Below are 27499 nucleotides of genomic sequence, written 5' to 3' on the forward strand. Positions count from 1 at the left end.
CTAAAAGAAAGGGAAAAAACATATCATGGCTACAATGAAACAAAAGAAAGAAAATCAAAACGCAAAAGATGCTTGGGACATAAACATGAACACATGGGAAAAAACCTAGAATGAGCTCTACCTACCTCATATTGACATGACCTGATTCCTGATCACATGATGCTCCATTACATCAAAAAGGAACCCTGACATGTCCCAACCCCGATGAGGGATAAACTAACTCATTCTAAAGGGGTAATATGCTACATCATACAAAGCAAACTCTAACCCTTGAGTTATAAGCGATAATACAAGGAATAATCAAGAAGAAGTAAATGGCACACAAGAGGGGTTGAAAAATCAAGGTCGAGTTGGTAAATCATGCATCCAATAATGCCCCCTCCTCACATCTATACAGTCAGAATGTGAACACCCCCATCAGCTGGTCCATTTGACCATGGCACTTGACCATGAAGACTTCTCCCCTCTATTACCATATTAGCATTCACTAACACCTATAAATTGAAGGGTGGACCAAGGAACTATTACTTTCCCCTAAGGGTTTGAATCACCTAATAGGGTTGACCATTAGCCACCCCTACCTAGGGAGAAAGCACTTGCAAGATCTTGGTCCTGGATTTGTAAGGGGATCTTTGTTTGAAGTATTGAATTGCCCTTAACGCTCAAGATTGGTTCACTTAGATGCATTATTGGTCTTCGTCTTTGATGAATGGTTGCTTTCACTAGAATCCAATTTGTTCTTGTCAGTTGGTTCTACAACCCAAGCTTTGGGCACCTACTCCACAGGTAAAGAAGACTTCAAAGAAGTACATTGGCATAACTAGGTGCAGAGTTGAGAGATCATAGCCTCCTGACAGCACAAGCAGATGACACATGTCCAAGAGCAACTTCAAAACCCAGGACGTTTGTCACCTTTGACCTAGTTTTGAAGATTCTTTATGATGACACCACTGGACCCAGCATGCCCCCAAGCTGGCCTTGACACAACTTGATGGGCAGCAGTTGATTCATAGCCCAAATGATGAAGGGCTTGTTGCACCATAGGAAGCCCTAATGCTAGAGAGAAGGAGGCCTTGTTTCACATATGGAGACCCATGAAGATCACTTTATGATACCCCAGCTGGATCTTGGGACCCCGTAGGAGATATTGAGGTGGATTTGAGAGCCAACCCTCAAATTATGGATCTTCAAGGCATTTACACCTTTAACACCTCATCACCCTTAGACATGCCATTTGAAGCATTTATAATGGATGTTAGCATTTGAGAAGCTACAACTCACACATGTGGGCAAATTACGCATACTTTAATGTTGTTAATGGGTTGGCTAGCAACCCGAGCTCAATTAGCAATCAAACTTGTTTTGGGGGCTTTGTAAATCATAATTAAGTGACATAATCCTCATATAAATAGAGGATAGGCTCATTTCATTTCATCAATATCATTTGTGAATATTTTGGCCCTATTAAAGAATTCAACCTAGCTGAATTGTGACTTGTATCTTGTGGAGACGTGATATATGGTGAATTTTTACTAATGGAGCTATTCTTTGTCTTTGGAGATGTCAATATGGAGCAATAAAGGACTTGTTTATGCATTCCATTTTGTAGATGTCCCATTTGATAAATCTTTGTGTTTTGTGGCTAGTGTATGGAATGGTTGATTATCTAGGGTTTCTACGTGCAAATTTATCGTTGAAAATTATTCTATGGACTATTGATGATAGTATTGCATGCATTCCCACTTATAGAATGTGAATGACAATCCCATGGGTGAATCTTTCCACTAGCTCTCCCCAGTGACTTTGCTCCCCCATAAAAGTGAAACTAGGGTTTCATATTCCCTTACTCATTTGCCAAGGTTTAGTCATCTTTAACTATCCCCTAGACTCCATCACCCAAGGTCAAGGCATTGCCCTTTTGTTACATGGTTGATCACCTTGAAACTCATCTTAAATTTCACCTTTCTCCTCTAAAACCTTATTTTTTACCTCTTAAGGTAAGTCACTAACTAGGGCTAGGGCACATTTCTCAAATAGGGTTTGAAATATTCCTTATTAGAGGGATTCAACAAATGGAGGTGAAGTATTTACCTCAAAATCAAATCATTCCTATGGCCAATTTCTCAATTTTAGGGCAAATGTCCCTTGTCCTAGGTAGCTTTTGCCCTAGAAAAGCCCTAGCTTGCCCTAGGCTTCAACTTGGTGCTTATGAAAGGCTTCTTGTTCCATAAGTTGAAGGTATACATCTATTAGAAGCCTTTTCTTGGCCTTGTGATCATAGGTAGTCCTATTAACCTTGCTTATTTTCATGCCCTAGGTCATGTGTCCTAATTATGCCTATAAGAGGGTGTGAATTGCCTTCTTGTGCTATTCGAGCCCTATCCTTAAGTAGAGCATCCCTCCTTAAGCCTATCTTGTCACCCTATCCCTTGTCCTTGATAGATCCTTTAGGTGACCTAACATAGGGAAGCCTCCCTAGCAGTGAAAGTCCACAGAAGAGCAGGAGGTAGTGGTTGTGGTGATAGTGGACCACACCTCATATTGTTTTGCCTTGGTCTATCTCTTGTCTTGTGAGCTCCCCTCACAAGACCTGCAAGACCTTGAGGCAAAAGGTCGAAAATATAAGAAAGAGAGAAAAATAAGTTTTAAGATATTTTCTATGGTGTGATCACCTATGTGGATGACTAGTGCTTAATCATTGGGCGATGGAGTCTAAAGGGAGATCTACTAGTGGAAAAATCAAACTCTAGTATGGAGTGAGAGCAAGAAAAACCCTAGTTTTCAAAACCTTAATTATCATGTTATGAGGGGATAAAGTCATCGAAGAGAGCTTAACATGAAGATTCATTCAAGAGATTGTCACACATTCTTTAGGGATAACCTTGGGTTACAAGCCAACCCACCAGCTAAGTGACAAAATAAGCCATAATTGCCCACATGTGTGAGTTGTAATCTCAAGAAATGTTGACATCATGCCCCTTTAGGGCTCCAAATGCCATGCCATGGTGTGACGAGGTATGAAAAAGTGTCATATAGCCCAAGTCCACCTCAAATACTCCTCTAGGGTCCTAAGTCTAGTTGGGGTTCCCTCATGTCATCTCCAAAGGTCTCCAACTGTCAAAACAAGGTCTCCTCTCTCTAGCATTAGGGCTTCTCCAAGTGCAACAAGCCCTCCCTCGTCTCTTAATGGGAGGCCATCCTCATCTAACCTTTGAATCAAGTCCTACCCATCAGGGTATGTCAAGGCCAACTTGGGGACATGTTGGGTCCAGTGATGCCATCATCAAGAATCCTCTATGTCGAGTCAAAGCAGATCGACATCCTAGGTCCTGAGGGTGCTCTGGGTCATGTAACATATGCTCAAGTCATCAGGAAGCTCAACTCTCTCTATGTTGCATTTGATATGCCATCTATCTCTCTAAAGGGGCCTGGGTACCTGTGTAGTGGGTGCCCTCAAGGCCTAGGTTGATGTGGACCACCTGACAAAAACAACATGAACTCAAGTGAAAGCAACCATCCATCAAAGACTAAGATCATATGAGCATCTAAGTGGACCAAACTTGGATGTTAAGGGCATATTAATACTTCAAACAAGGATCACCTTCTAATATCTAACTAGACCAAGTCCCGTAAAGGTGTTCCCTACCTTGATAGAGGTGGCTAATGGTCAACCCATTAGGTGATTCCAACCTTCAAAGGGAAGTGACATTTCCAAGGCCAACCCCTCAATCAATAAGTGTTAGTGTAAATGTATGACAATGGGGGGAAAAGGCTTCATGGCCAAGTGCCATGGTCAAGGGGACCAGCAGATTAGGAGTCCACATCCTAAGTGTATGAATGTAAGGAGGAAGCAATCGTGGAGGCATGAGTTACCTGCTCAACTTGCGTTTTCCACCCTTCTAGTGTGCCTTTTACTTCTTCTTGATAATGCTTTTGTATTATAGTGCATAGCTCAAGGGTTAGAGCTTGCTCTTTATGATGTAGAATTTTATATTACCCCTTAAGATAAGACAGTTCATCACTCATCAAGGTTGGGACATGCAAGGGCTTTTGATGTGAAGGGGCATCATGTGCTCAAGCACTGGGTAATGGCTAATGAGGAAGGTAGATCTCATGCTAGGCTTTTGCCCACGTGCTAACTTTTGTCCAAGCCATTTTTTGCATTTTGATTTTCATCTTTTTCTTTTGTTATGGCCATGATATGCTTTTTCATTCTTTTCGCTGCATCAACCTCTAAGGCAATGTTTTTTGGCTCTACTCAAGGAATGTGGACATGAAGGTGTCAAATCCCAATGAACTAATGACAAGTTAGACCCAAAGAATGGAGGTGGCATATGGGACTTGTAATGTGTGATAGAAAATGTCAAGTATGGTGTAGTGCCCCTCCTATAACCCTAAGGCCTCAAGGGAGGTCCCACCGAACTAGGGCTAAATATGAACCCCCTGGTAAGGTGAGAGAACAGATTTACAACCAAGATCAATCAATCTTCCAAATCACCCCTTTATCCATACTAAATGCCCAAAACAAACAAGTATAAGCATTAGATTGAAATGATCAACGTACCTTTTGAATAGCATCCCACCTTCATCAAGTGAAAATGCCAAATGGGGAGAGGCATGTGGTTGATGCAAATGGCAAAGGCACACGGCATATCATCATCAAATAGGGGTTCTCAGGGGTTGTTGGCTATCCAACTGGCTATCAAATAAATGAGAAAAAGTTCATCGATGGGGTTACCCATTTTGGTGGGTAATATTCCGATTGACATACTTTTATGGTAATTTGTTGGACATTAATAAAATTATCTTATCTTATCTTATCTTATCGATACTATATGATCCTTCTAGTACGAAATTTATCTTTGATGGAGTTTTTGTTCACAATCCACTTGGATCATTTCCTCTACTTCTTATTGATGATTCTTCTTACAATGCACATATGACAATGCTCTTCGCGTATTGGGCCCTGTTGGTTTCAAAAGGTGTTCATATCAACTCCACCACATTTGGAGGCATTCCTTTTTTCTAGAGTTTGTGTGTTTACAATGGATACTTTAGTATATTGTAATACTACATCTTAGTGTTTAGTTCATAGTAAAATGTGTGGACCTGTGACCACTTGTTCACGTGGCGGTGCTACATGCTCACTAACCTTCTTTGGTTGGGCTTCTAGTCATAGGTCCGCAAAGATACTTTACCTTACTTCTTAGTTCTTACAAATTCTTCTAAGGTTGAGTCTAAATCCATTACAATGAATCTCTACTTTCAAGTTTCCACATTATGATATGTTGGTCTCTATTGGGTTTTAATATATTTTGCCACCTCAAATTCCAAGATAACTGGGACCACTCTTTGTACCTTAAACCTATTAGGTCTCTAGATGGGGTCTATGCTTGGTCAATTCCAGCAATCCAATGCACCAACATCAACTTCACTATACCTCTACCAAAGGCAATCTTCATTGGCATGTGAAATTGTACTAATTTAGGAGATATGGCATTCAAGGGATGTTACTTCTTTATATGATCTCATGTTAAAATTAGATGGAGGTGTTGGAAATTGTGTAATCTATACAAGTGGCCACAACCCGTTCATATGCATCATAAATGCACTTGCAATCATGGCTAAGGCCATATTTGTTCATTTATTACATTACGAGGTTGTGGGCCAAGGCCATATTGTATTTAATTATTACATTACTAGGTTGTCACTAAGGCTGACCAATCCAACTTTGATAGTGGGCCCATAACCCTTTCTTGGGGAAAATGCCCTACCTATTTGACTAGTTTCTTGCTGGCCCATTTAAGCACTATAAATAGGAATCTTCTCCACCATGGGCCATTTTTAATCATTTTTCTAATGTCCCTACCTAACTACGACATCTCCCACGTAAATATCTATAAAGCTCAGTCTCAATTGTCGATACTCTTGATTGCACTATGAAGAAGTTATGCAGACTTCAAGGGAGTGATATGGCCCATTTCTCAACTTTAAGGGGGGGAGTATGTTTGTAATCTTCAATCGTAATGACTTCTCTCTATGGCCCCCTATTCAGCTCAAGAGAGGCTATTGGAATTATGTGTAATATGTACATGTAGTCACCACCCATTCCTATGTATCATTATGCACTTGTAATTATGGCTAAGGCCATATTTTACTGTTATTTATAATATATTAGGTTTATGGTTAAGGCTGAGATGGTCAAACTTGATATGTTGGCTTGATAACCCTGTGGGGACTGCACTCTTGTTATGTGGGCCATAACCCACTCTTGGGAGGACACCTCACTTGAGTTGTGTAATGTGCTAGGGACTTAAATTTTGGTGTTCTCTTGTGATTTTCATTTTCTGCTGGGTGCACTCAGGCGTTTCTGTTTTCAGCAACTTGTGCTTAGCTTTCGCATGCTCTCTCTCTCTAGTGCACTTATAAGAGGCTACTTCAGAATTTCGATGAGATTTGATTCCATCAATTCTCTTGTTGACCCTTATAATCTCAACAACTCAAGGCACTTATTTGAGGAAATAACAATCTTGCTCTCTCTATGAAGACATTCTCTTCTTTGAATAAAAGTGAAAATTAAACTTCAGAATTTGGATGGAATTTGATTCCATCTATTTTTTTGTTGGCCCTTATAATCTCAACAACTCAAGGCACTTATTTTAGGAAATAACAATCTTGCTGTCTTCTATGAAGGCATTCTCTTCTTTGAATAAAAGTGAAAATTAAATGCTCACGTAGCACAGCTCGAGTGTCAAAGGCTTTGCAAGTTTCCACAAAAAAACAGTTCCCTGTGATGTTTTATCCATCTCTTGAATATATTGTCGGTTTAAGATTGGGTTTTAGATCTCTTTTTTGTTTTAGCCATAAAACTTTGATTGAAAACTAAAGTGTACAGAGCATGTCTTCTACTGACAACTCATGTTGCAGTTGTGTTATAAACTATTTATATGCTTCTATGTTTTTACATTGTTATGGATGCACATGGCGCATGAATCATAATCCAATCCCTAAACATTTACCATGAAGTACATAATGCCTATTTGAAAAGTATGGTGGAAACTTGTGAGAGACAAGGGCTAATGCCCCTAATTAAAAACATCAGTTGTCTTCATATTTTTTTATCTCAATTTATATAAATTTTAATTGGAGACCATAAAGTAGTTTGATCATTGACGTGAGGCCAAATGCTTAACAGTTATAGCAATTCTACTTCAGAACCTATAAGTCTTTGAAAACCTTGTTTACCTCCTTTAAGACTTGGATAAGAATGTCATTGCTTGTAACCTGTAAGCCTTTAAAGCGTACTCAAGATTTTCTGTATATATGGTTGGATGTTAATCGAGTACATTGTCAATCATGTATGGGCTCCTTGGCTTTCTCAAGACCAACAATGGGCATTGCTTATGCCATACATCCCTCCTTGAAAAGACTAGCTCCATTATTTTGTATATGGCCTTCTAATTTCATTTGATTATAATATCTCAGCTTACGTTTGTTGAGTTATTTGCTGTGCTGAAAGCTAGTGTGATTTTGACACTAGAAGCTATTATATTAGTGTTCCATGTGATTATACTAAGTTGATCGCAAGGATATATAACTTGACATTTATAAAACTTAATAAGGAAAGAATCTTTAGAATATTGTAGTTAGTATAATGGTTTAAGACTCTAGGTATCCAAAAAGAAAAAAGGTAGAAATAAAGACTATTTACCTTGCACTCTTCTCAAGGTCAAATTATATCCAGATCTTTAGAATATTGTAGTTGGTATAATGGTTTAAGACTCTAGGTATTCAAAAAGAAAAAAGGTAGAGATAAAGACTATTTACCTTCCACTGTTCTCAAGGTCAAATCATATCTGGATAATAAACATTAGCATTTGCATAAATTGACTTGAACATCTATGCTTTTGTATCAATATACCTGCATATCTTGAATAAAAGATTGCCCTAGCCTTCATCATTTACAATTGTGTATAAGGCTCAATTCAAATTCCAAACCCATTCTATGCAATCAGATCTCGTAGTTAATGACCTTGATTGCGAATATGGTTGGTATTTATTATTTTAGCTAGTTTGAGATATAGATATTACTCAACAATTATTTTTTTGTGGTGTTGCTACATCAATATCAGTGTTAGTCATGGTACTAGCTAATAACCCTAGTTTTAGCTAATGCCATTGAGATGATGCCTTTTGGGTGAAGACATGAGTTGTTGCAAGTCCCTAACAAGTATGAGAATTGCATTATTGCACGTCAGCCCTTAAAAAGTTTGTGAATTGCCTAAAGACCTAGATATGCATGTGAACATTCTATAGAACCTAGAGGGGCATTTGAGCTTCCTTATCCATCCATGATTGCATCTCCATATAATCATCGATGTGTGTCATTGACCATGTACAGGGTCCCAAGTGTTCCTAAGACCAACAATGAGTGATCAATTATGCCACATGGAGTAAATCAATGTTGCGAAAATCGTGATTTTATCGCGATAACATCAAAAAATCGCGATTTTTTCATTTTCCTGATAATATCGCGTGATTAATTCACTGATTTTTTCATTTTGAAAAAATTGGGATTAAATCCCGATTTTTTCAAAAAAACTTGATTTTTATTTTATTTTTTTTGTCGTTTTTACTGATTTTTTTCCGATTTCAAACCCTCACCGATTTAATCCCGATCACGATTTCGCAACATTGGAGTAAAGTTTAAACAGCACAATATTTTTTTACATGGCATTTTTGCATTCATTTTAATCATAAAAACCTAGAAAGTGATAGCTGAGTTCATCAGTGCACTGAGAGGTAACAATCCTGATCGTAATGTAGGTCAATTAGTTACTGACATTTTAGAGATATTCTAATGGTATTGGACATTATTGCGAAATCAGCTTGACTGCAACACTTTATACCTTCAAATTTGTGAAGCATGACTAAAGGAAGAACCTTTGGTAATATGTCAGTTGGCATAACCACTCAAAAACTCACAAGCACAAGGTGGAAATGGAGCTCATTTGCTTTACATTCTTTTCATCATAGATTATAGCTACAAAGATGGTCAAGGTTTTCCCAATTAGAGCTTTGACAACCAACTTTGAGAATTCCAACCTATGTACTTGCTTGTGGTGTTTGATAATATAAGTTAATTTATAGACGTACATAGTTAATGTTGGAAGTTTGACAACTAATTATGTAAATTTGGGTAAAATGTATTAATTATTAACAAGTTAGTTTTATACCGAAGCATCGGTTATGTAACTGAGGAGGCTCATATAAAACTGATGAATGCCCAAACTATTGTATGGAGAATCATTATTGATTGAATAGAGATTCCAATCCCTTGCCCCGTGGATGTTTCCTTGACACTCTGTCAGGGTTTTACCACGTAAATCCTGTGTTATTACTTGTGTGTTTGCATTCAGTTTTCCTGTTAGTTATATTCTTTTCTTGGTCAATGTATAACTGCAAATGCCTTCTTTCTTTACTCATTCACCTATTCGAACAACAAATGGCATCAGAGCAAGTTAGTTGAGTTTGAGTGAGCAATCTGCCATCTGCCTGTGGAGAAAAAAAAAAGAGGGCAACCTGCGTTGGATCAGAGCGTGACAGCACGCAGAGGCGTGTTTTTTTTTTTTTTTTTGCGTTGACTGCGTGAGGAGGAGCCATCTACGTGAGGAGGCCATCTGGGTTGAGGAGGAGAAGTTCCTCTGCGTGTGTTATCTGTGGGGAGGCGTTTTTTTTCTCTGCGTTTGCGTTTGAGGAGGAGTACGCTGCCTATCTCTGCGTGAGAGTCCCTGCCTTTGCTGCGTAAAAGTGCCTGCGTGAAGGCTGTTGTTGTCTCTACGTGAAGGTCAGGAAGCTGTTGTTGTCTCTGCATAAGGAGCAAGGAAGCTGCTGTTGTCTCTACATAAGGAGCGTGAAGGTGCCTGCGTGAAGGCTCAGTCGTGCAAGGAAGCTGCCTGTGGTGCTGGTCAAGGAAGCTGCTCACTGTCCCTCGTCGAGCAAAACTGGAGTGCCCTCTGCTGCGTGCTGCCAGAAGTGCTGCCAGAGGCCTAGCTTGTGGATCCGGGTAATTTTTCCTAAATTTGAGAGAAATTTTTTCCAAGAAATTTTTTTCCAGAAATTTGAATTTGGAGGGAAGAAAATCAAAGAAATCCAAGAAATTTTTTTTCCAGAAATTTGAATTTGGAGGGAAGAAAATCAAAGAAAAACAAGGGTTTTTTCATTAATTTGAAAGAAAAATCTGTTGAAGGGTTGTTTTTGTTGTTTGAAAAAGGGGATTTTTTTTTAGTACAAAGAGTGTTTTTTTAAGAAAGGGAAACAAAAAAATAAACCCTAGTTGAAAGACTGAAACCCTAGTAGAAAAAAATGGCCAAGATGTCGAATGCAAAATTCGAGGTGGAGAAATTCACCGGCAAGAGCAATTTTGCTCTTTGGAAACTGAAAGTTAGGGATCTGCTAGGCATTGGATTGGGCAACTAAGAAGCCTGCAACCATGAATGATTCGGACTGGGAGGACTTGGATGCCCGAGCTCTTAGTACCATCAGGTTATGTCTGACGGATGAAGTTCTCTTCAACATTGTTGAAGAGAGAGCAACTTCAGGTTTATGGAAAAAACTGGAAAAACTCTATATGACAAAGTCGTTAACCAATAGAATTTATCTGAAAAGACAACTGTATAGTCTTCGAATGAAGGAGGGTTCAAAAGTTGCAAAACATTTGAATGTTTTTAAGACACTCATATGCCAATTAACAGATATGGAAGTTAAAATTCAGGAAGAAGACAAAGCTATAACCTTGTTGTGTTCTTTGCCCAAATCATGGGACCACTTCGTAACTTCAATCAGCTTGAGCATCGCCGATTCTTTGAAATTTGAATCAGTTGGGGGAGCTCTCTTGTCTGAAGAAGTACGAAGGAAATCCAATACCGAAACAGCTGCATCAGAAGCCATGGTAGCTAGAGGATGCTCAAAGGAAAGAGGAGAAAAGAACAAGGGGGTCTTCCAGATCTAAATCAAAGGGAAAGAAGTGTAAGGCAAAATGTTGCCACTGCAATAAAATTGGACACCTGAAGAAAGACTGTTGGAAACGAAAGGAATCTGATAACCCGAAGAAGGAAGCAAATCAGGTCGATTCAGGTATGATAGACAAAGTTTTATCTGCTGAAGAATTATGTATGATAGATGAAACTTCACCTAAATGTAATGTCTCTCAGGGTTTAGAAAGCTGGTTGTTAGACTCTGGTGCTTCTCATCACATGTGTCCACACAGAAATTGGTTTACTTCGTATGAAAATGTAAATGGTAGTTCTGTGTTTATGGGTAATAATGTATCATGTCAGACTGTTGGGATGGGAAATATCAGGATTAAGATGTATGATAACACAGTTAGAACATTAACTAGTGTTAGACATGTACCTGATTTGAAGAAAAAATTGATTTCTTTGGGAGTTTTGGATTCGGATGGTTATAAGTTTACAGGTCAGAATGGCGTGCTGAAAGTCTTTAAAGGCGCCCTAGTTGTTATGAAAGCAGAAAAGGTCGGAAATCTTTACAGACTCAAAGGAAGTACTCAGGTCAGTGAAGCAGCGGTTGCGTCAGAAAAGGAAGAAGCAGGTACTCGTATATGGCATCAGCGATTGGGTCACATGAGCGAGAAAGGTCTTCAGATATTGATGAAACGTAAATCTCTTCCCGACCTGAAATCTTTGAAGTTAGATTTCTGTAAACATTGTGTGTATGGAAAACAGTGTAAACAGAGATTTAAAACTAGAAATCATAATAGTAAAGATATTTTAGACTATATTCATTCTGATCTGTGGGGACCATCTCCTGTTGTATCATATGGAGGTGCTTTATATTCTTTAACGTTTATTGATGATTTCTTACGTAAAGTTTGGGTCTTTATGCTAAAAAGGAAAGCTGATGTATTCAATGTCTTTAAACAATTTAAAGCAATGGTAGAGAAAAGAACAGGAAAATCAATTAAATGTTTAAGAACTCACAATGGTGGTGAATTCACTTCAATAGAATTCGAACAATACTGTAAGGATGAGGGAATTATTAGACACAAAACTGTTGTTTATAATCCTCAACAAAATGGTGTCGTTGAACGTATGAATCGGACTCTTATGGAAAGAGCCAGAAGCATGATCAGCAATGCTAACTTGCAAAAGGAGTTGTGCGCAGAAGCAGTATCCATTGCTTGTTATTTAGTTAACAGATCACCTTCAGTAGCAATTAATTGTAAAATTCCTGAAGAAGTTTGGATAGGTCAGTCTTGTGATTATTCACATTTAAGGATATTTGGTTGTGATGCTTATTCTCTTATTCCTAAAAATCAACGTTCAAAATTAGATCCAAAATCGAAATGTTATGTCTTTGTTGGGTATGACTATGTAGTGAAAGGATACAGGTTGTGGGATCCTACATTGCGGAAGATAGTCATTAGTAGAGATGTAACATTTGATGAATCTTCTCTTTTAAAATCAAATGTTGAAAGAATTGAACAGGAACAGGTATCGCCAAATCAACAAGTTCAGTTGGAGGCTAGACCTTTCGGTGACAGTCAAAAGGAAGGAGAGACTTCTGGAGAAAAAGGTGTTGAAGATACAAAGGAAGCTGTTGAAGTTTCTGAACCAGTTCAACAACCAGTCACTCTAAGAAGGTCTACAAGGGAAAGAAAAACTCCCAAAAGGTATGAAGATTCTGCTTCATCTTTTGCTTTGATTATTGAAGATGGGGAACCTTCTTGTTATCAAGAAGCAGTAGATGATACAGATAGCGAAAAAATGGAAAACTGCTATGAAAGAAGAAATGGATTCCTTAGCCAAGAACAATATCTGGGATCTTGTAGAACTTCCTGAAGGGAGAAGTGTTGTTGGATGCAAGTGGGTCTTCAAACTGAAGCGGAAAGTTGATGGAAGTATCGAAAGCTATAGGCGAGGCTGGTAGCAAAAGGGTATTCTCAGGTTGAAGGTATCGACTTTCATGAGATTTTTTCACCAGTTGTAAAACTTGTTTCTATTCGTACTGTGTTGGCACTAACTGCATTACTTAACCTGTGTTAGAACAGTTAGATGTTAAAACAGCTTTTCTACATGGTGATTTGAATGAAGAGATGTATATGGAACAAACAGAAGGTTTTGTACAAGGTCGCAGCAGGAGATTAGTTTGCAAGCTCAAGAAATCATCGTATGGTCTGAGGCAGTCTCCCAGACAATGGTACAAGAAGTTTGATTCCTTCATAGTGAGCCAGAACTTTATTAGAAGTGAGTATGATCATTGTGTATGCTTCAAAAGTTTCAATGGCATATTCATTATCTTAGCTTTGTATGTTGACGATATGCTTATTGCAAGCAAAAGCATGGAAGAGATCAACAGGTTAAAGGCTCAACTTTCTAGGACGTTTGATATGAAGGATCTTGGAGCAACAAAACATATCTTGGGCATGGAGATACACAGAGACAGAAAAAATGGTAAGCTTTGGTTATCACAACAGAAGTATGTGGAGAAAGTACTTGAAAAGTTTTGTATGAACAATGTGAAACCTGTTAATGTTCCATTAGCTTCCCATTTTAAGCTTTCTTCGGTTTTGAGTCCTAGAACTGATGAAGAAAAGCAGTATATGTCTCATGTACCATATGCAAATGCTGTAGGCAACTTAATGTATGCGATAGTATCTACAAGACCTGACATTTCACAAGCAGTTGGAGTTGTCAGCAGGTCATGGCAAATCCAGGTGAAGAACATTGGCGAGCAATGAAATGGGACCTTCGATATCTAAGAGGCACAAGTGACCATTGCATCATCTTTAGTGGTAGTGAAGGATCAGTTTGCGGATATGTAGATGCTGATTATGCAGGTGATTTGGACGAAAGAAAATCTACTACAGGTTATGTCTTTACTCTTGCAAGTGGAGCAATTAGTTGGATGTCAAAGCTTCAAGAGACAATTGCATTGTCCACTACCGAAGCAGAATATATAGCTGCTTCAGATGCCAGTAAAGAAGCAATCTGGTTAAAGGGTCTACTTGATGAGATTGGAAGGACGCAGGAGAAAGTGAATGTACTTTGTGACAGTCAAAGTGCTATTCATTTGGCTACAAATCCTGCTTATCACAGCAGAACCAAGCACATTGATGTAAGGTATCATTTTCTGAGACATGTGATCGATGGCGGAAAAGTAGCTCTTCAAAAGGTCCATACACGAGAGAATTGTGCAGACATATTCACAAAGCCAGTTACAGTAGAGAAGCTGCGATGGTGTTTAGCTTCTCTTGGCTTGTAGAAAAGATGATGAATGGGCATGGGCAAGGGATTAGGAAAATTGTTGTCAAGGTGGAGTTTGTTGGAAGTTTGACAACTAATTATGTAAATTTGGGTAAAATGTATTAATTATTAACAAGTTAGTTTTATACCGAAGCATCAGTTATGTAACTGAGGAGGCTCATATAAAACTGATGAATGCCCAAACTATTGTATGGAGAATCATTATTGATGTTACTTGCCCCATGGATGTTTCCTTGACACTCTGTCAGGGTTTTACCACGTAAATCCTGTGTTATTACTTGTGTGTTTGCATTCAGTTTTCCTGTTAGTTATATTCTTTTCTTGGTCAATGTATAACTGCAAATGCCTTCTTTCTTTACTCATACACCTATTCGAACAACAGTTAAATTATGCTGATTTATATCTATTGATATCATAAAGTGCAAGATTAAAGCAACTGTTACACATCAAAATGGTTTCTATCTTTCCATGCAAGTACCAAGCTTTGAGCTGTTAAATTATGACACATGGAAGCATCGGCCTCGTGCAAAAAAGCGTAAATGCTCATTATCACAACCAAACTCAATCTCCGGGATACCAGAATAGCCTGCAATAATCTTTCGAGGTACAGCTGGTTCAAGCTTTGTCGAACCCTAACCTAGATTCAATACTATATTATCAGAGGTTTATTGGGAAGACCTGCAAATTTTTGTAACAAACTTCACCATGTGAAGCTAAAGTGGTCGATTAACCTGTGGGTAATTTTGCTGCAAAGCTAAAGGGCTTGCTTCTATGTATAATCTATTGTCAATTCTAACGGGACATTGCTTCAATGGAAATGAAGCCATCCACCACAGCATTCCATTCTCGCAGATGACCTGCACCATCCAAGTGGTATGAAATTCAATCGCAAACAATATGCATCCTACAGCAGTACACTAAATGCTATATAGGACAGGATATCCACCATCAGATATAAATTGGGATATACAATATTTAGATACAACGGTGTATATACAGCATTTAAACAATGATGCCCGGTGCATATTATTTGTCAATTTCAATGGGTTGAGGTCGGGTGCAAGTGCCAAGCAATTTCGACGGAATCCGCAACAATCAGACCTGCACATAAGTCAAAGAAAGTCTGCTATATGTGGTGCAGCTCCTTGGGGAGTGTTTCTAGAAGCACTTCAAACAAAAAAGAAATACCATGAACAATAACCCAGCCCCACACGTGTAGTCCAAGATTCAACAGGTGAAATTCTCACCAGGTATCCAAGTGTTCAAATCATATGAAAGACAGACTAGGTCACTGACCCTGGTGATTAGTCTTCTTAAATTAATAATTATACATAAAACAAAACCATTGCACTCTCTAATAGAGTAAGCTACCATTAAGCAACCTAGTTTAGGCGGGTGTAACAAGCTCTCTAATCTAAGCAACTGCCCCTCGCAACATGACTAATTTTGTAAAATCGGCAAAAATATTCAACATCCCCCACACAATTTATTAATTCATACATAGGGGGTTTCTGAAAATAAAAAATCAGAGGATAAGAAAAGAAAGCTAATCACAGTTCCCCTTGTGAATCAAATTAACGATTCGCTTCGCATCACTGAGGCTTAAATGTATATGCATCTATAGACAAGTTCAGAGGATAATTGATATTCTAAAACTGAAGTGAAATGAATGGAACCTTGATTCATCGCAGACGGTGTACACACGCACTGCAGGAGGATCGCCCTCGACCCTGGAACCTGCCACGGAGCTAGACATTTGATCGTCTGAGTTCATTTATTTTTCAAAATGCTGTGATGATGGTCGTGGTGGGAAGAACCATTTCTTCGCAACGGCTCCGTCGAAGTTCGGGCAATGGTGGGAATCGATAAATAATAAATCAAAGTTACCCGATGTGGCTTTTAGGATGATCTTGTAAGTTGGCTAAGCGCTTTTTTCTCTATTCTCTTTCTTTTAAAGATAAGATTTTGTTTCAATAATTTTTTCAAGAGAAGATTGTCTTATTAATGTCTCCTATGGTCAATTACCTAATATTAAAGATTTATTCCTTAAATATGAGAAATAAGAAGTTTGTGTGGTTTACTATTAAAAAAAACTAAATCATACATAAAATTTCAAAATGTCAAATAAAGTTTTATTATAAAATATAAAATAGGCTTAATATTAAAGATTTATACCTTAAATATGAGAAGTGTGTGGTTTACTATTAAAAAAATTAAATTATACATCAAATTTCAATTTCTCTAAAATTCTAAAAGGTCAAATAAAGTTTTATTATAAAATATAAAATAGTTGAATAATTTTGAGAAGTTTTTGTGGTTTATTATTAAAAAAACTAAATCATACATAAAATTTCAATTTTTCCAAAATTGCAAAAATAAAATAAAATTTTACTATAAAATATAAAGTAGTTGAATAGTCTAGATTATCATTGCGAAAAATTTTCAATATGGTGCTAAAACAAGAGAACATAAAGTAAAATGGCAGTTGCACATGTCTATCTATTTTTAGAAGTACGTAGCTTCGACATGTATGGGCTCCTTATCGCTACTGGGAGAGCAATCAAGATCGGGGGGAGGTCCTAATTATTGTTCAATTGTGAGCGTATAGTCCATTACCATTAGGAAACATTGTGCATGATTTCGAGACAGGGTGACAGTGCTCTTGAGCTCAATCTACCAAGGCTTTTCTCAAGACAAATTTGATCTGTCAGTAGATATATGTTGTATATATGTATTGATTATGTATACCCCTTGTATGGTCGGCATTAAGGACCAAATGAGCTACCTTGGCTTTCCAGCAATTTGGGATGTCACTCTTCTGGAGCTAGCCATTGCCTCTACATGGAGGTGTTGTGATGTGATTGCCAATAGTCCTTCACTCTATGTTTACCTTGTGATTACATGACTTGACTAAGCATATTTAACTCATCATGATCTTAAAATTTGGGAAGTTGTTGCTAAGAGTTGTCTTAGAATAAGGTTAACTCATCATCTTGTATCTCCTATAAACAATGTTGTTGGATCAGATGCATCCATTTTTTTGCCACATTCCATATAGAGGATCCCATTTGCTGAAAAGGAAGTACATATGAGATGTTGAGGAGAGATTCGAGTGGCATACTTGTGCTTCCAAATGAGCTTCCATAAGTCTTAGCCTCCTTACAACTAATGCCACCATATTGTGGCTCCTGATATTATTGTCGTGATGGAGAGATCTCTCAAACCGAGCCCACCACGAAGTTTAGGCTTATGTAATTTATCCCATGTGACTAGAGCCCAGTTTTTTTCAAGTTTGGCTCCTCCCCAAAGGAAGGATCATTACAAGTTATGGATTGTGTTGAGGATTAAAAAGGGCACCATGAGAGAAGAAAACAGGTAGATCGAGAGTGCCTAAAGGACTGATTGCAACAATACTAATGGACAAGCAATGTTAAGGGAGTAGAAGGTCTAGCTTGCCATTTTCCCACTAAATTTGTTGATGAGTTTTTTCTAAAGACTTTGCTTTGGTGAACTATCTATGTGGGTCGTACCCAAATATTTTGTAGGAAAATTATTGATTGTGAAGCCTATGGTTCTTGCAATATTTGTCTGCATCGCTATCAAATATTTGAGATTTAGATTTGTTTATGTCCATATTTGATGCGAGAGAGAATTCCTCCAACACTTGTGTAATCCTTGAAGCTTCTTGAAGCATCAGTCTCCCCATGCACATGGTGTTGTCCACAAATTTTTGATGTGAGAAGAGGAGGTCCTCTCTAAAAAGAGGTAGGCCCCTCATTTTCTAAGTTGAGATGGTTTCTTTAAGAGTTATGCCCAAGCCTTCTACAATGAGGATGAAGAAGAAGGGGAAGAGGGGGTCTCATAAACGAAATCCTTTGGAGGTCGTGAAAGTAGTCGTAGGAGAGCCTTGTAGAAGGATAGAGAAAAAAAAGGTGGAAATGAGGGATTTGACCCAGGATATCCAATCGAAGTGGAAACCAAAGACAAGAAGGATTTGAGTCAATTAGGATTAGTTTAGTTTGTCGAAGGCTTTAGATAGGTCCAGTTTTATCAACATACCAAGTGTAACAGCCCCCGGTTAAAAGTTCGTGTAATAAATTTAATAAAGGAAAAATAAGACCAAGGACAAGGGACACTCATTCCAAGTTGAATGTTGGTAAAAACATCCTAATGGTTTTTTATTTAGTTTATTATGGCTAGGAGGAAATTGGCAAAGGCAATGGCACAGGCTTTGAAAAGTCAAAAAGGTATTATTGGCATTTATTTATAAAAATAATGGAAATTATGAGAAAAGGAAGATGAAAGGTCATAGGTTGCATGTGAGGAGGAAAATGAAGGAAAATAAGAAAAAATTGAAGAAAATAGAGGCCTCATTAATAAAAAGGCTTCTGAGGATCAGTTCATAGATTTTTGTCAGTTCAGTTTTGGGATTAGTCTCAGAGAGGAGAAGAGCACCAATAGGAGAAGGAGATCAAGCAAGAAATAGAAGGACAAGGAAAGCAAAGATCAGGCAAGGAAAGGTTGGATCAAACAGCTTCAGCAGGAATACTTGCAGGTAACAGGATGCATGTATGATTTCCTAGTTAGTTTTGGCATGCATGGAATATGCATGTGTTTATTTGGTTTCTTGTTGTCGGTGGCATGGATTTTGTCGGGTTTTGACAATGGTTTTTAGCCTTGCCTTGCCCTTTCCGAATAGCCATGGTGAGCTTTGGATTGCTAGATCGTTTCAGAATCCGAGGTGAGTGGTCTCAAGAAAATTCCCAAAAGGCCTAAGAATCTCTTGACTGGTAATGGTAGGATACACAGTAAAGCCTAAGGGTGGAGACGGGAAAATTCCTCTCAAGGATGGTGAAGGAATACGGAGGCATCTAAGCTCGGTTTGGTTTTCTGATCTCGAGACCAGTTTAGGTGAGATCACGGTATGGTGAGGGTGGAGGTGGTTTAACCTCTAGATTCCCTTAGTTGTTTTTGGATTAGTTTATCCCATGAGATCCCACATTCATGCTTGGAATATGGCACGGGGGTGATTGGTTGAAAGAAAATTTTTGTTCGACCAATCTATCGTCGAGTGGTACGTGGAATTCCCGAACCTGGTTGGCTTTTGCCTATGTTTAATAAGAGCTAAGTTACCTTTGATTTTGATGAGTAAATGTCTTGTTATTATGTGGCTTAATGGATGTTCTCTCATTGTTATTTATTTGGCTATATGTTGGTTATAAGCATGGTTATATGACAATTCTCAGTCATGGCTCTTTTCATGTTTTTATTTGTAACTAAATAAATAATAAATGCAAGACCTAATTGGTGTTATAACAACTAATGTGAGAAGGTAGTGACCCTTCTTGTTAAACCTCAAATAATTTTCAAATCCTTATGTTCAGACTTGCATTCATGACCTGTAGGTTGCATGTTCATCATGTGTTTTACGGAATGACTATAATGGTTGGGCTTGGTTAGGTCAAGTCTTTGATCAAGTTTTGTGTTAGAGGCTTTGTCTTGGTTTCATTTATTGCCTCGAAAAGTATCATCAAGTTTCGGGCAATGGTTTGGAGACTAGCCCTGAAAAAGTGGCTTAAATTTCGCAGTCTCTAGCAAAGAACTCACTGAAAAAGACTGCAGTCTCTCCCTTGTAGGCATTGTGGGAGCGACTAGTGGTTTCAGTCACATGCATGCCTTGTCATGGGAGCGATTGGGGATTTAATTCATTGAAAGGCCAGGTTAACTCAGGGGTTGTGCACCTGGAGTGGTGGATTAGCTCCTAGGGGTCTTGTAGCACTTGAGGGAGGTTTGTAGGGTCTTGTTTTGTTGACTCCATTTCCTTAAGGTCGTATGGGAGGTTGAGTCTTATCGTAGTGACCCTCAGCTCATGTTTACCCCGGGCAAGCGGATGAAAGTGGGTAGATATGAGAGGAGGTGATTACACCAAGCCTTTTGGTGGTTTTGAGATAATGGATGGTTTCCTGAGAAATTATGATGCCAACCAAAATCTATCTCCCTTCCACGTAGCCAGTTTGTCCATGGATGATGAGAAGAGGGAGGAGAAGCTTAAGCCAATTTGCCAATACTCTTGTGATAATATTGTATACAACATTGCATAGATTTATAGGCCTAAAGCCGCTTGGCTTGTTAACATATATTTTTGGGGGGGTGAGTGTAAAGCAAGTGGAATTGAGAGCTTTAAGAATGGAGTGGGACCTTCGAGATTCTTTAACGGTTTCCCATAGATTAGGACCAATGCTATACTAGCAAGCTTAGAATAATTCTGCCATAAAACCATGAGGACTAGGGGCCTTGTTTTTAGGCAAGGATTTGACCACTGCTTCAACCTCTTCCTCTAGTGATTTCACGAAGGAAGGCATTATTCTGCTCAGGAGTGATCACAGGGGGGATATGTTAAGTGATTTTTGAACGGTAGCACCTCATTGTAGTTGAGGATCAAATAAAAGATTTTTGTAGAACTAGACGAGTTCTTCGTTCCATGTCATCATGGTCATGGAGTCTAAAGCCTTCTGAGTTTTTAAGTGATGATATTGGATTGTGGTGCCTATGTTGCAACATTGAATTGTGAAAAAAGGTTGAGTTTACTTCCCCATTTTTTAGCCAATGAATGCACTATTTTTGTTGCTAGAGGATTTCTTCCTATTAGCGTCGCTCTTCAAGTTGTGTGGGGACTCACACTTTTGCAACGATTAGCTCATCTAATCAACCTTGGAGGTTGGCTTCTTGTTGCACTACTTCCATCTAAGCTTTGAGATTCTATTTAGCGAGAAATATGTCACTAAATTTTTCCTTGTTCTAGGATTTGAGTTGATTTTTTATGTATTTGAGATTTTGTTGTAGTCTGCACATATCTTTTCCTTCAATAATGTTTGCTTCATGCCACCATTTATTAATGTTTTCCTAAAAGTCTAGCTACTGGATCCAAAATCGTTGGGATATGAAGATCATATTCTTTAATGTGCCTGAATATCCATCTCCAACTAAAACAGCCAGTGGTTTGAGTCGTGGTTGGGAAGAATGGAGGCACCCATAAAGGTATATCGAGCTATTATGTTCTCAAAGATGTCAAACCAGTTTAGATGGGATGTTATTTATGGCATTCTTTCCAATGATTGTTCCAAGTATGCAGTACACTAGCAATATCTAGATCTATCAAGTGGAAGGCATCCATTATTTCCTGAAAGAGGGTGGCTTTGTCATACAACTTGTGTATTCATGCCTTATTCTCCTCAAGAGATTTGATTAGATTAAAGTCTCCTCCTTAAATACATGGCATTAGGGAAATTAGGAGGGAGATTTGCCTAATTGATTGCAGAAGATGGACTTTGTCTTTGGAGAGTGTGGGGCTATAAACATTTGGGAGGAAGCAAGTGTCTAAGGATCCCAATAGTTTAAATTAAATTGTTAAAATGTAAAAAGGAGGTGAATATATCAAGAACAATAGCTTTTGGGTGTTACATATTATGGCAAGACCCTCATATTGCCCATGTTCATCTATTACAACAAAGTGGCAATTATGCCCCTTTTTTTTACTAGTTGGTGGATGGCTTCACTGGTCAACTTTTTTTCTCTTGAATTAACAAGAAGCTTGGATTGTCATTTCTCCATCTTGCTTTTAGAAGCCTTTGTTTTCCTTTGAAATTGAGGTTTCTAGTATTCCAAGATAGAATTTTCAAAGGAGAAAGGTGGAATTGGAGGGGTAAACCTATGAAATCAGTTTGATTCTACCTAAGTTGACTAGGATCTCTCCTACTTCCCGTAGGGTCTATTAATTTCTCTTTCTTCCTTTTTTCTTATCTTCTTAATGTGGCTCTGTCATCTCTTAGAGGGGCAAAACATGGATTTCAAGTTGATAGGAACTAGTTTGTCCTTGGGAGGATATTTGAGTTTGTTGTCGAGACTTGAATAAGGCTTTACTAAGAATTTTGACCTAATGTTCTGGTATGGAGTTTGGGTCTTTACCTTTCCAAGCTTTCCAAGCACTAGAAAGGTTAGGGAGATGAAGGACATCATGGTCCATGTCCTCGATCTCCTCATTGCACATGTTGGGATTGGGGTTAACAAATGGGGTTTTTGGGGTATAGGGTTTACAGGAGTGTCAGGGGTAGAGTAGGGATTGTCAGGGGGAACAATGGGTTCACAAGAATCAAGCATATCATGCTTTGAAGGGGAGGGGCTGGAGGAATGAGGTATGGTGGAAAGGGAAGCGAGAGGACCAAAATTGTTAATGGTGGGTTTTGTTTGTAGAAGGAGGTGGAGGAGGAGGTTTGTGGCCTCAACGACAACTTGCAAGTTTTGAAATCCCATATTGATCTTTAGTCAAGGATAGATCAGCTAGGGTGGATTAGGATAGTAGGGAGAAATTATGTTATAGGTGTCCATATTTGTGGAATCATCTACATCTGGAGGGAATATGTTAATAATTAAGGGATTGTTTCCACAAACCTCCTTGTCCCAGATTACCTTTTGAAATCCCATCGAAGTTAAGCTTTAGGAAATTTAGAAGGGGAGGGATCCATGATCTAGGGGAAGGTACTAAACTAGGGGTGACAATGGTGGGTGGATGGAGGCTAGGGTGGAGATTCCAACTCTGAAGGATGAGAGCTTTTGTTTCGAATGCTTGCCAATCCTGTTGTGTCCATGAGTGGGCTACTATATATCCTTGTTTGTTTTTCTTTGTGATATTCCATGCTTGATCTTGTGGATGAGAACAATTTTTTAATGTTTGTTCTTCTCTTTCCAATTGCTCCTGAGAAGATAGCCAGGGAGAAGTTCCCAATTTTGGTTGAGAATGGAATTATTGTATGCTTGAGTTCAACGGTTTTTGATCATTTCGGGGATGCTTGTAGAGACTCTATCATAGTGCTTCACGATATTTTCATGTCTGCCATAGATGTGTTGGGTAAGGGCATCTAGTAATAGATGCTCTATACCTTTTATGGCAAGATAACAAAGGGGACACCTTAAGGGGCCTAAGAAATTGCATTTTTGTATGTTGTCCTAGGTGAGCATTTTTCCCTGGACTAATAACAAGAGGAAGAGGGGGACTTTAGCCATAGTTTTCATTTCCATATATTTCTCCATATGTTGGATATCGAACTAGCTTTGATATTGGCCTCTAGATGGTAGTCTTCATTGACAGTAAATGTCCCTCCATAATTGTATCCCTGTCGGAGTTTATAGGGTAGAGATCAAGATGTGTTGTGCTTGTAGATTCATCTATAAGTAGCCCATGTGGCCTCTGACAATTTGGGGTGCCACGCTTCTAGAGTTATCCATTGCCTCCATATGGAGGTGTGGTGTTGTGATTGCCAATAGTCCTTCACGCAGTGTTTACCTTGTGATTTCATGACTTGAATGAGCATATCTAGCTTATCCTGATCTTGAAATTTTGGAAGTTGTTGCTAAGAGCCATCCCAAAATAAGGCTAACTCATTGTCTCGTATCTCCTAGAAACAATGGTGTTGGATTAGATGCATCCTTTTCTTCTCCATGCTCCATATACAGGAGCATGTTTGTTGAAAGGAAGTACGGATGATATGTTAAGGGGATATTTGATTAACATAATTGTGCATCCAAATAAGCTTCGATAAGTCTTGGCCTCCTTGTAATTAATGCCACCATATTTTGGCTCCTTATATTATTTCCGTGATGAAGGGATCTCTTAGATTGATCCCACCATGAAGTTTGGGTTTACATAATTTGTCACATGCAACCAGAGGCTAACTTTTTTTCAAGTTTAGCTCCTCCCCGAAGGAAGGAGCATTGCACGTTATGGATTGTGTTGAGGATTAAAGAGGGTGGCATGAGAGCAAAAAATAGGTAGATCAAGAGCGCTTGAATGATCGATTGCAACAATACTAGTTGATGAGTAATGTTAAGGGCGAAGAAGATTTGGCTTGCCATTTTCTCATTGAATTTGTTGATGATTTTTTTGCCAGAGACTTTTCTTGAGTGAACTATCTGTGAGGAGGGCGGCCGTATATTTTGCAGGAAGATTGTTAATTATGAAGTGCAAGGTTCTAGCAATATGTGTTTGCATCATTATCAGAGTATTGAAAAAGAAAATTTGAGATTTAGATTTGTTTATGTCCATACTTGAGGTGAGAGAGAATTCCTCCAACACTTGTCCAATCCCTCGAGCTTCTCGAAGTGTTGATGTTCGCATGCACATGGTGTCATCCACAAATTGTTGATGTGAGATGGGGAGGTCCTCTCCAAAAAGATGCAGGCCCCTAATATTCTAAGTTGAGAAGGTTGCTTTAAGAGCTATGCCCAAGCCTTCTACCATGAGGATGAAGAGGAAGGGGAGAGGGGGTCTCCCTAATAGATTCCTTAGGAGGTGGTGAAAGCAGTCATGGTAGAGTCATTTAGAAGGATAGAGAAAAAAGTTGTGGATATGAGGGATTTGACCCAAGACATCCAATCAAATTGGAAATCAAAGGTGAGAAGGATTTGAGTCAATTAGGAATAGTTTAGTTTGTTGAAGGCTTTAAATAGGTCTAACTTTTGTAACATTACATGCCTTTTTCATGGTTTTGAGAGAATGGATGGTTTCATGAGCAATCATGATGCCATCCAAAATCTGCCTCCCTTCCACATAGGCGGTTTTTCCACTAGATATAAGAAGAGGGAGGATAGGCTCAAACCAATTTACAATTATTTTTGATATAATCTTGTATACAACATTTCATAGAGCAATAGGCCTAAATCCACTTAGCTTGTCGACATTTTATTTTTTGGGGGTGAAGGTAAAGAAGGTGCCGTTGAGAGCTTTGAGAATGGAGTGAGACCTTCGCGATTATTTAACGACTTCCCATAGATCAAGACCAATGTTATACCAACAAGCTTAAAAGAATTCCTTCATGAAACCATCAGGGTCAGGGGCCTTGTTTTTAAACATGGCTTTGACTGCTACTTCGACCTCTTCCATGGTGATTTAACGAAGGAGGGCATCATTCTTCTCAGGAGTGATCATAGGGGGGATATGTTGTGAATTTTTAAATGGAAATATCCCTTTGCAGTTGAGGATCAAATAAAATACTTTTGTAGAATTGGACAAGCTCTTGTACCATGTCATCATGATCTTACAATTTGAAGCCTTGCGAGTTTTTAAGTGAAGATATTCGATTATGGTGTCGATGTTGCAGCATTGAATTGTGAGAAAAGGTTATGTTTCTTTCCCCATTTTTTAACCATGGAATGCATAATTTTTGTTGCCAGAGGATTCATTCCTAATGGAATCACTCTTCAAGTTGATCGAGGACTCATGCTTTTGTAGTAATTAGCTCATTTGATTGGCCTTGGGGGGTGGCTTCTTATTGTAGCTCTTCCATTTGAGCTTTGAGATCCTATTTAGTGAGAAGAATATCATTGAATTTTTCCTTGTTCCACATTTTTAGTTGATCTTTTATGTATTTTAGCTTTTGTTGAGGTATGTACATAGATTTTCCTTCAACAATGTTTGCTTTGTGCCACCATTTATTAATGTTTTCTTGAAAGTCTAGTTATTGGATCAAGAATCATTCCAGTCTGAAGGGATTATTCTTTGGGTGCACGTTAATATCCATATCTAGCTAAATCAACCAGTGGTATAAGCCATGGCTGTGAAGAATGGAAGCATCCATGAAGATATCTCGAGCCATTATGTTCTTGGATCATTTGAGAAACATGTTTAGAGAAGATGTTATTTGTTGGCATCCTCCCTGACGATTGTTCCAAGTATGTAGTTCGTTAATGGTATCCAGACATGTGGAAGCGTCCATATTTCTTGAAAGAAGGTGACTTTGTCGTTCAACTTGTGTATTCTTCCCTTCTTCTCCTTGAGATATTTGATGAGATTAAAGTCCCCTCCTTAGATCAATGACATCGAGGAGACTAGGAGGGAGGTTTGCCTAATTGATTGCAGAAAATGGACTTTGTATTTGGGGAGTGTGGGACCATAAACATTTGAGTGGAAGTACATGTTTGAGGATCCCAACAATTGAAATTGAATGGTTAAAATGTGAAAGGAGGGAAAGAGATTAAAAATTGTGATGTCTTTGGTGTTCCATATTATAGGCAAGAACCCCGGATTGCCCCTGTGCATTTATTGCAACAGTGTGGCAATTGTGCCCCCATGTTTTGACTAGCTGGTAGATGACCTCACTAGTGAATTTTCTCTTGAATTAATGTGAGGGTTGGATTGTCATTTCTCCATATTTCTTTTAGAAGCATTTGTTTTCCTTTGCAATTGAGGCCTCTTGTATTCCAAGATATAATTCTCATTGGGGAGGGGGGAATTGGAGGGGTAAACCTCCAAAATTAGTTTGTTTCTACCTGAGTTGACTAGGATCTCTCCTAGTTCCTCTAGGATTTGTTGATTGCTCTTTCTTCCTTTTCACTTATCTTCTCGATGTGGCTTTGTTGTCTCTTTGAGAGGCGAAACATGGACTCCGAGTAGATTAGAATTGGATTTTCCCTAGTAGGATTTCTAAGCTTACTGTCGAGACTTGAGAAAGGCTTTACTTAGAATTTTGACCTAATTCTCTAGTATGGAAATTGGGTCTTTGCCTTTGCAAGCATTGGCAAGTTGGAGAGATCAAAGGCATCAATGTCCATGTCCTCGATCTCTTCATTGTGAATGTTAGAATTGGGGTTAACAGATGAGAGGTTTTGAGGTGTAGGTTTTACAGGGGTGTCAGGAGTGGATTGGGGATTGTTAGGGGGAATAACGGTTTTGCAAGAATCAGGCATATCATGCTCTGGAGGTGAGAGGCTAGAGGAACGAGGTATGGTGGAAAGGGAAGCGAGAGGATAAAAAATGTTGTTGGTGGGGAAGGGGGGGTTGTTTGTGGAAGGAGGTTGATGAGGAGGTTTGGGGCTTCGAAGACAACTAGTAGGTTTCAAAAGACCATCTTGATATTTAGTCTGGGGCAGATCAGTTATGGTGGATTGGGCTAGTAAGGGGAAATTATGATACTGATGTTCATATTTGTGGCATCGTCTACATTTGAAGGGAATATGTTCATAATCAAGGGTTTGTTTCTAAAACTCATTTTGGTAATAAATATCTATAAGTTCAGGTAAGGGTTGAGAGATATTCATGTAAATGAAAATGTGGGAATCATAGATATACCTTGCTTGCTTGGTGGCCTAAAATTTCTTGACAAAATGTCCTAGGGCATTTCCAATTCCTTCCAATGTATCTTCATCGTAGAATTCATGAG

General features: G+C 38.6%; 1 protein-coding gene across 1 annotated transcript in view; it reads right to left on the minus strand.

Moving 5' to 3' along the window:
- The window catches only part of LOC149249093 (RNA-binding (RRM/RBD/RNP motifs) family protein), a 187966-nt gene extending 171767 nt beyond the window's left edge, over nucleotides 1-16199 (minus strand). Inside the window, exon 1 of the mRNA XM_089456168.1 lies at nucleotides 15965-16199. Coding sequence (XP_089312294.1) covers nucleotides 15965-16062 — 98 coding nt within the window. The 5' untranslated portion in view covers nucleotides 16063-16199. The remainder of the gene's footprint in view (nucleotides 1-15964) is intronic.
- Nucleotides 16200-27499: the final 11300 nt, after the last annotated feature.

This window comes from Pinus tabuliformis, chromosome 7 (genome assembly GCF_031772625.1).
Source record: "Pinus tabuliformis cultivar Carrire ecotype Pingquan chromosome 7, CPIR1, whole genome shotgun sequence".
Taxonomy (NCBI): domain Eukaryota; kingdom Viridiplantae; phylum Streptophyta; class Pinopsida; order Pinales; family Pinaceae; genus Pinus; species Pinus tabuliformis.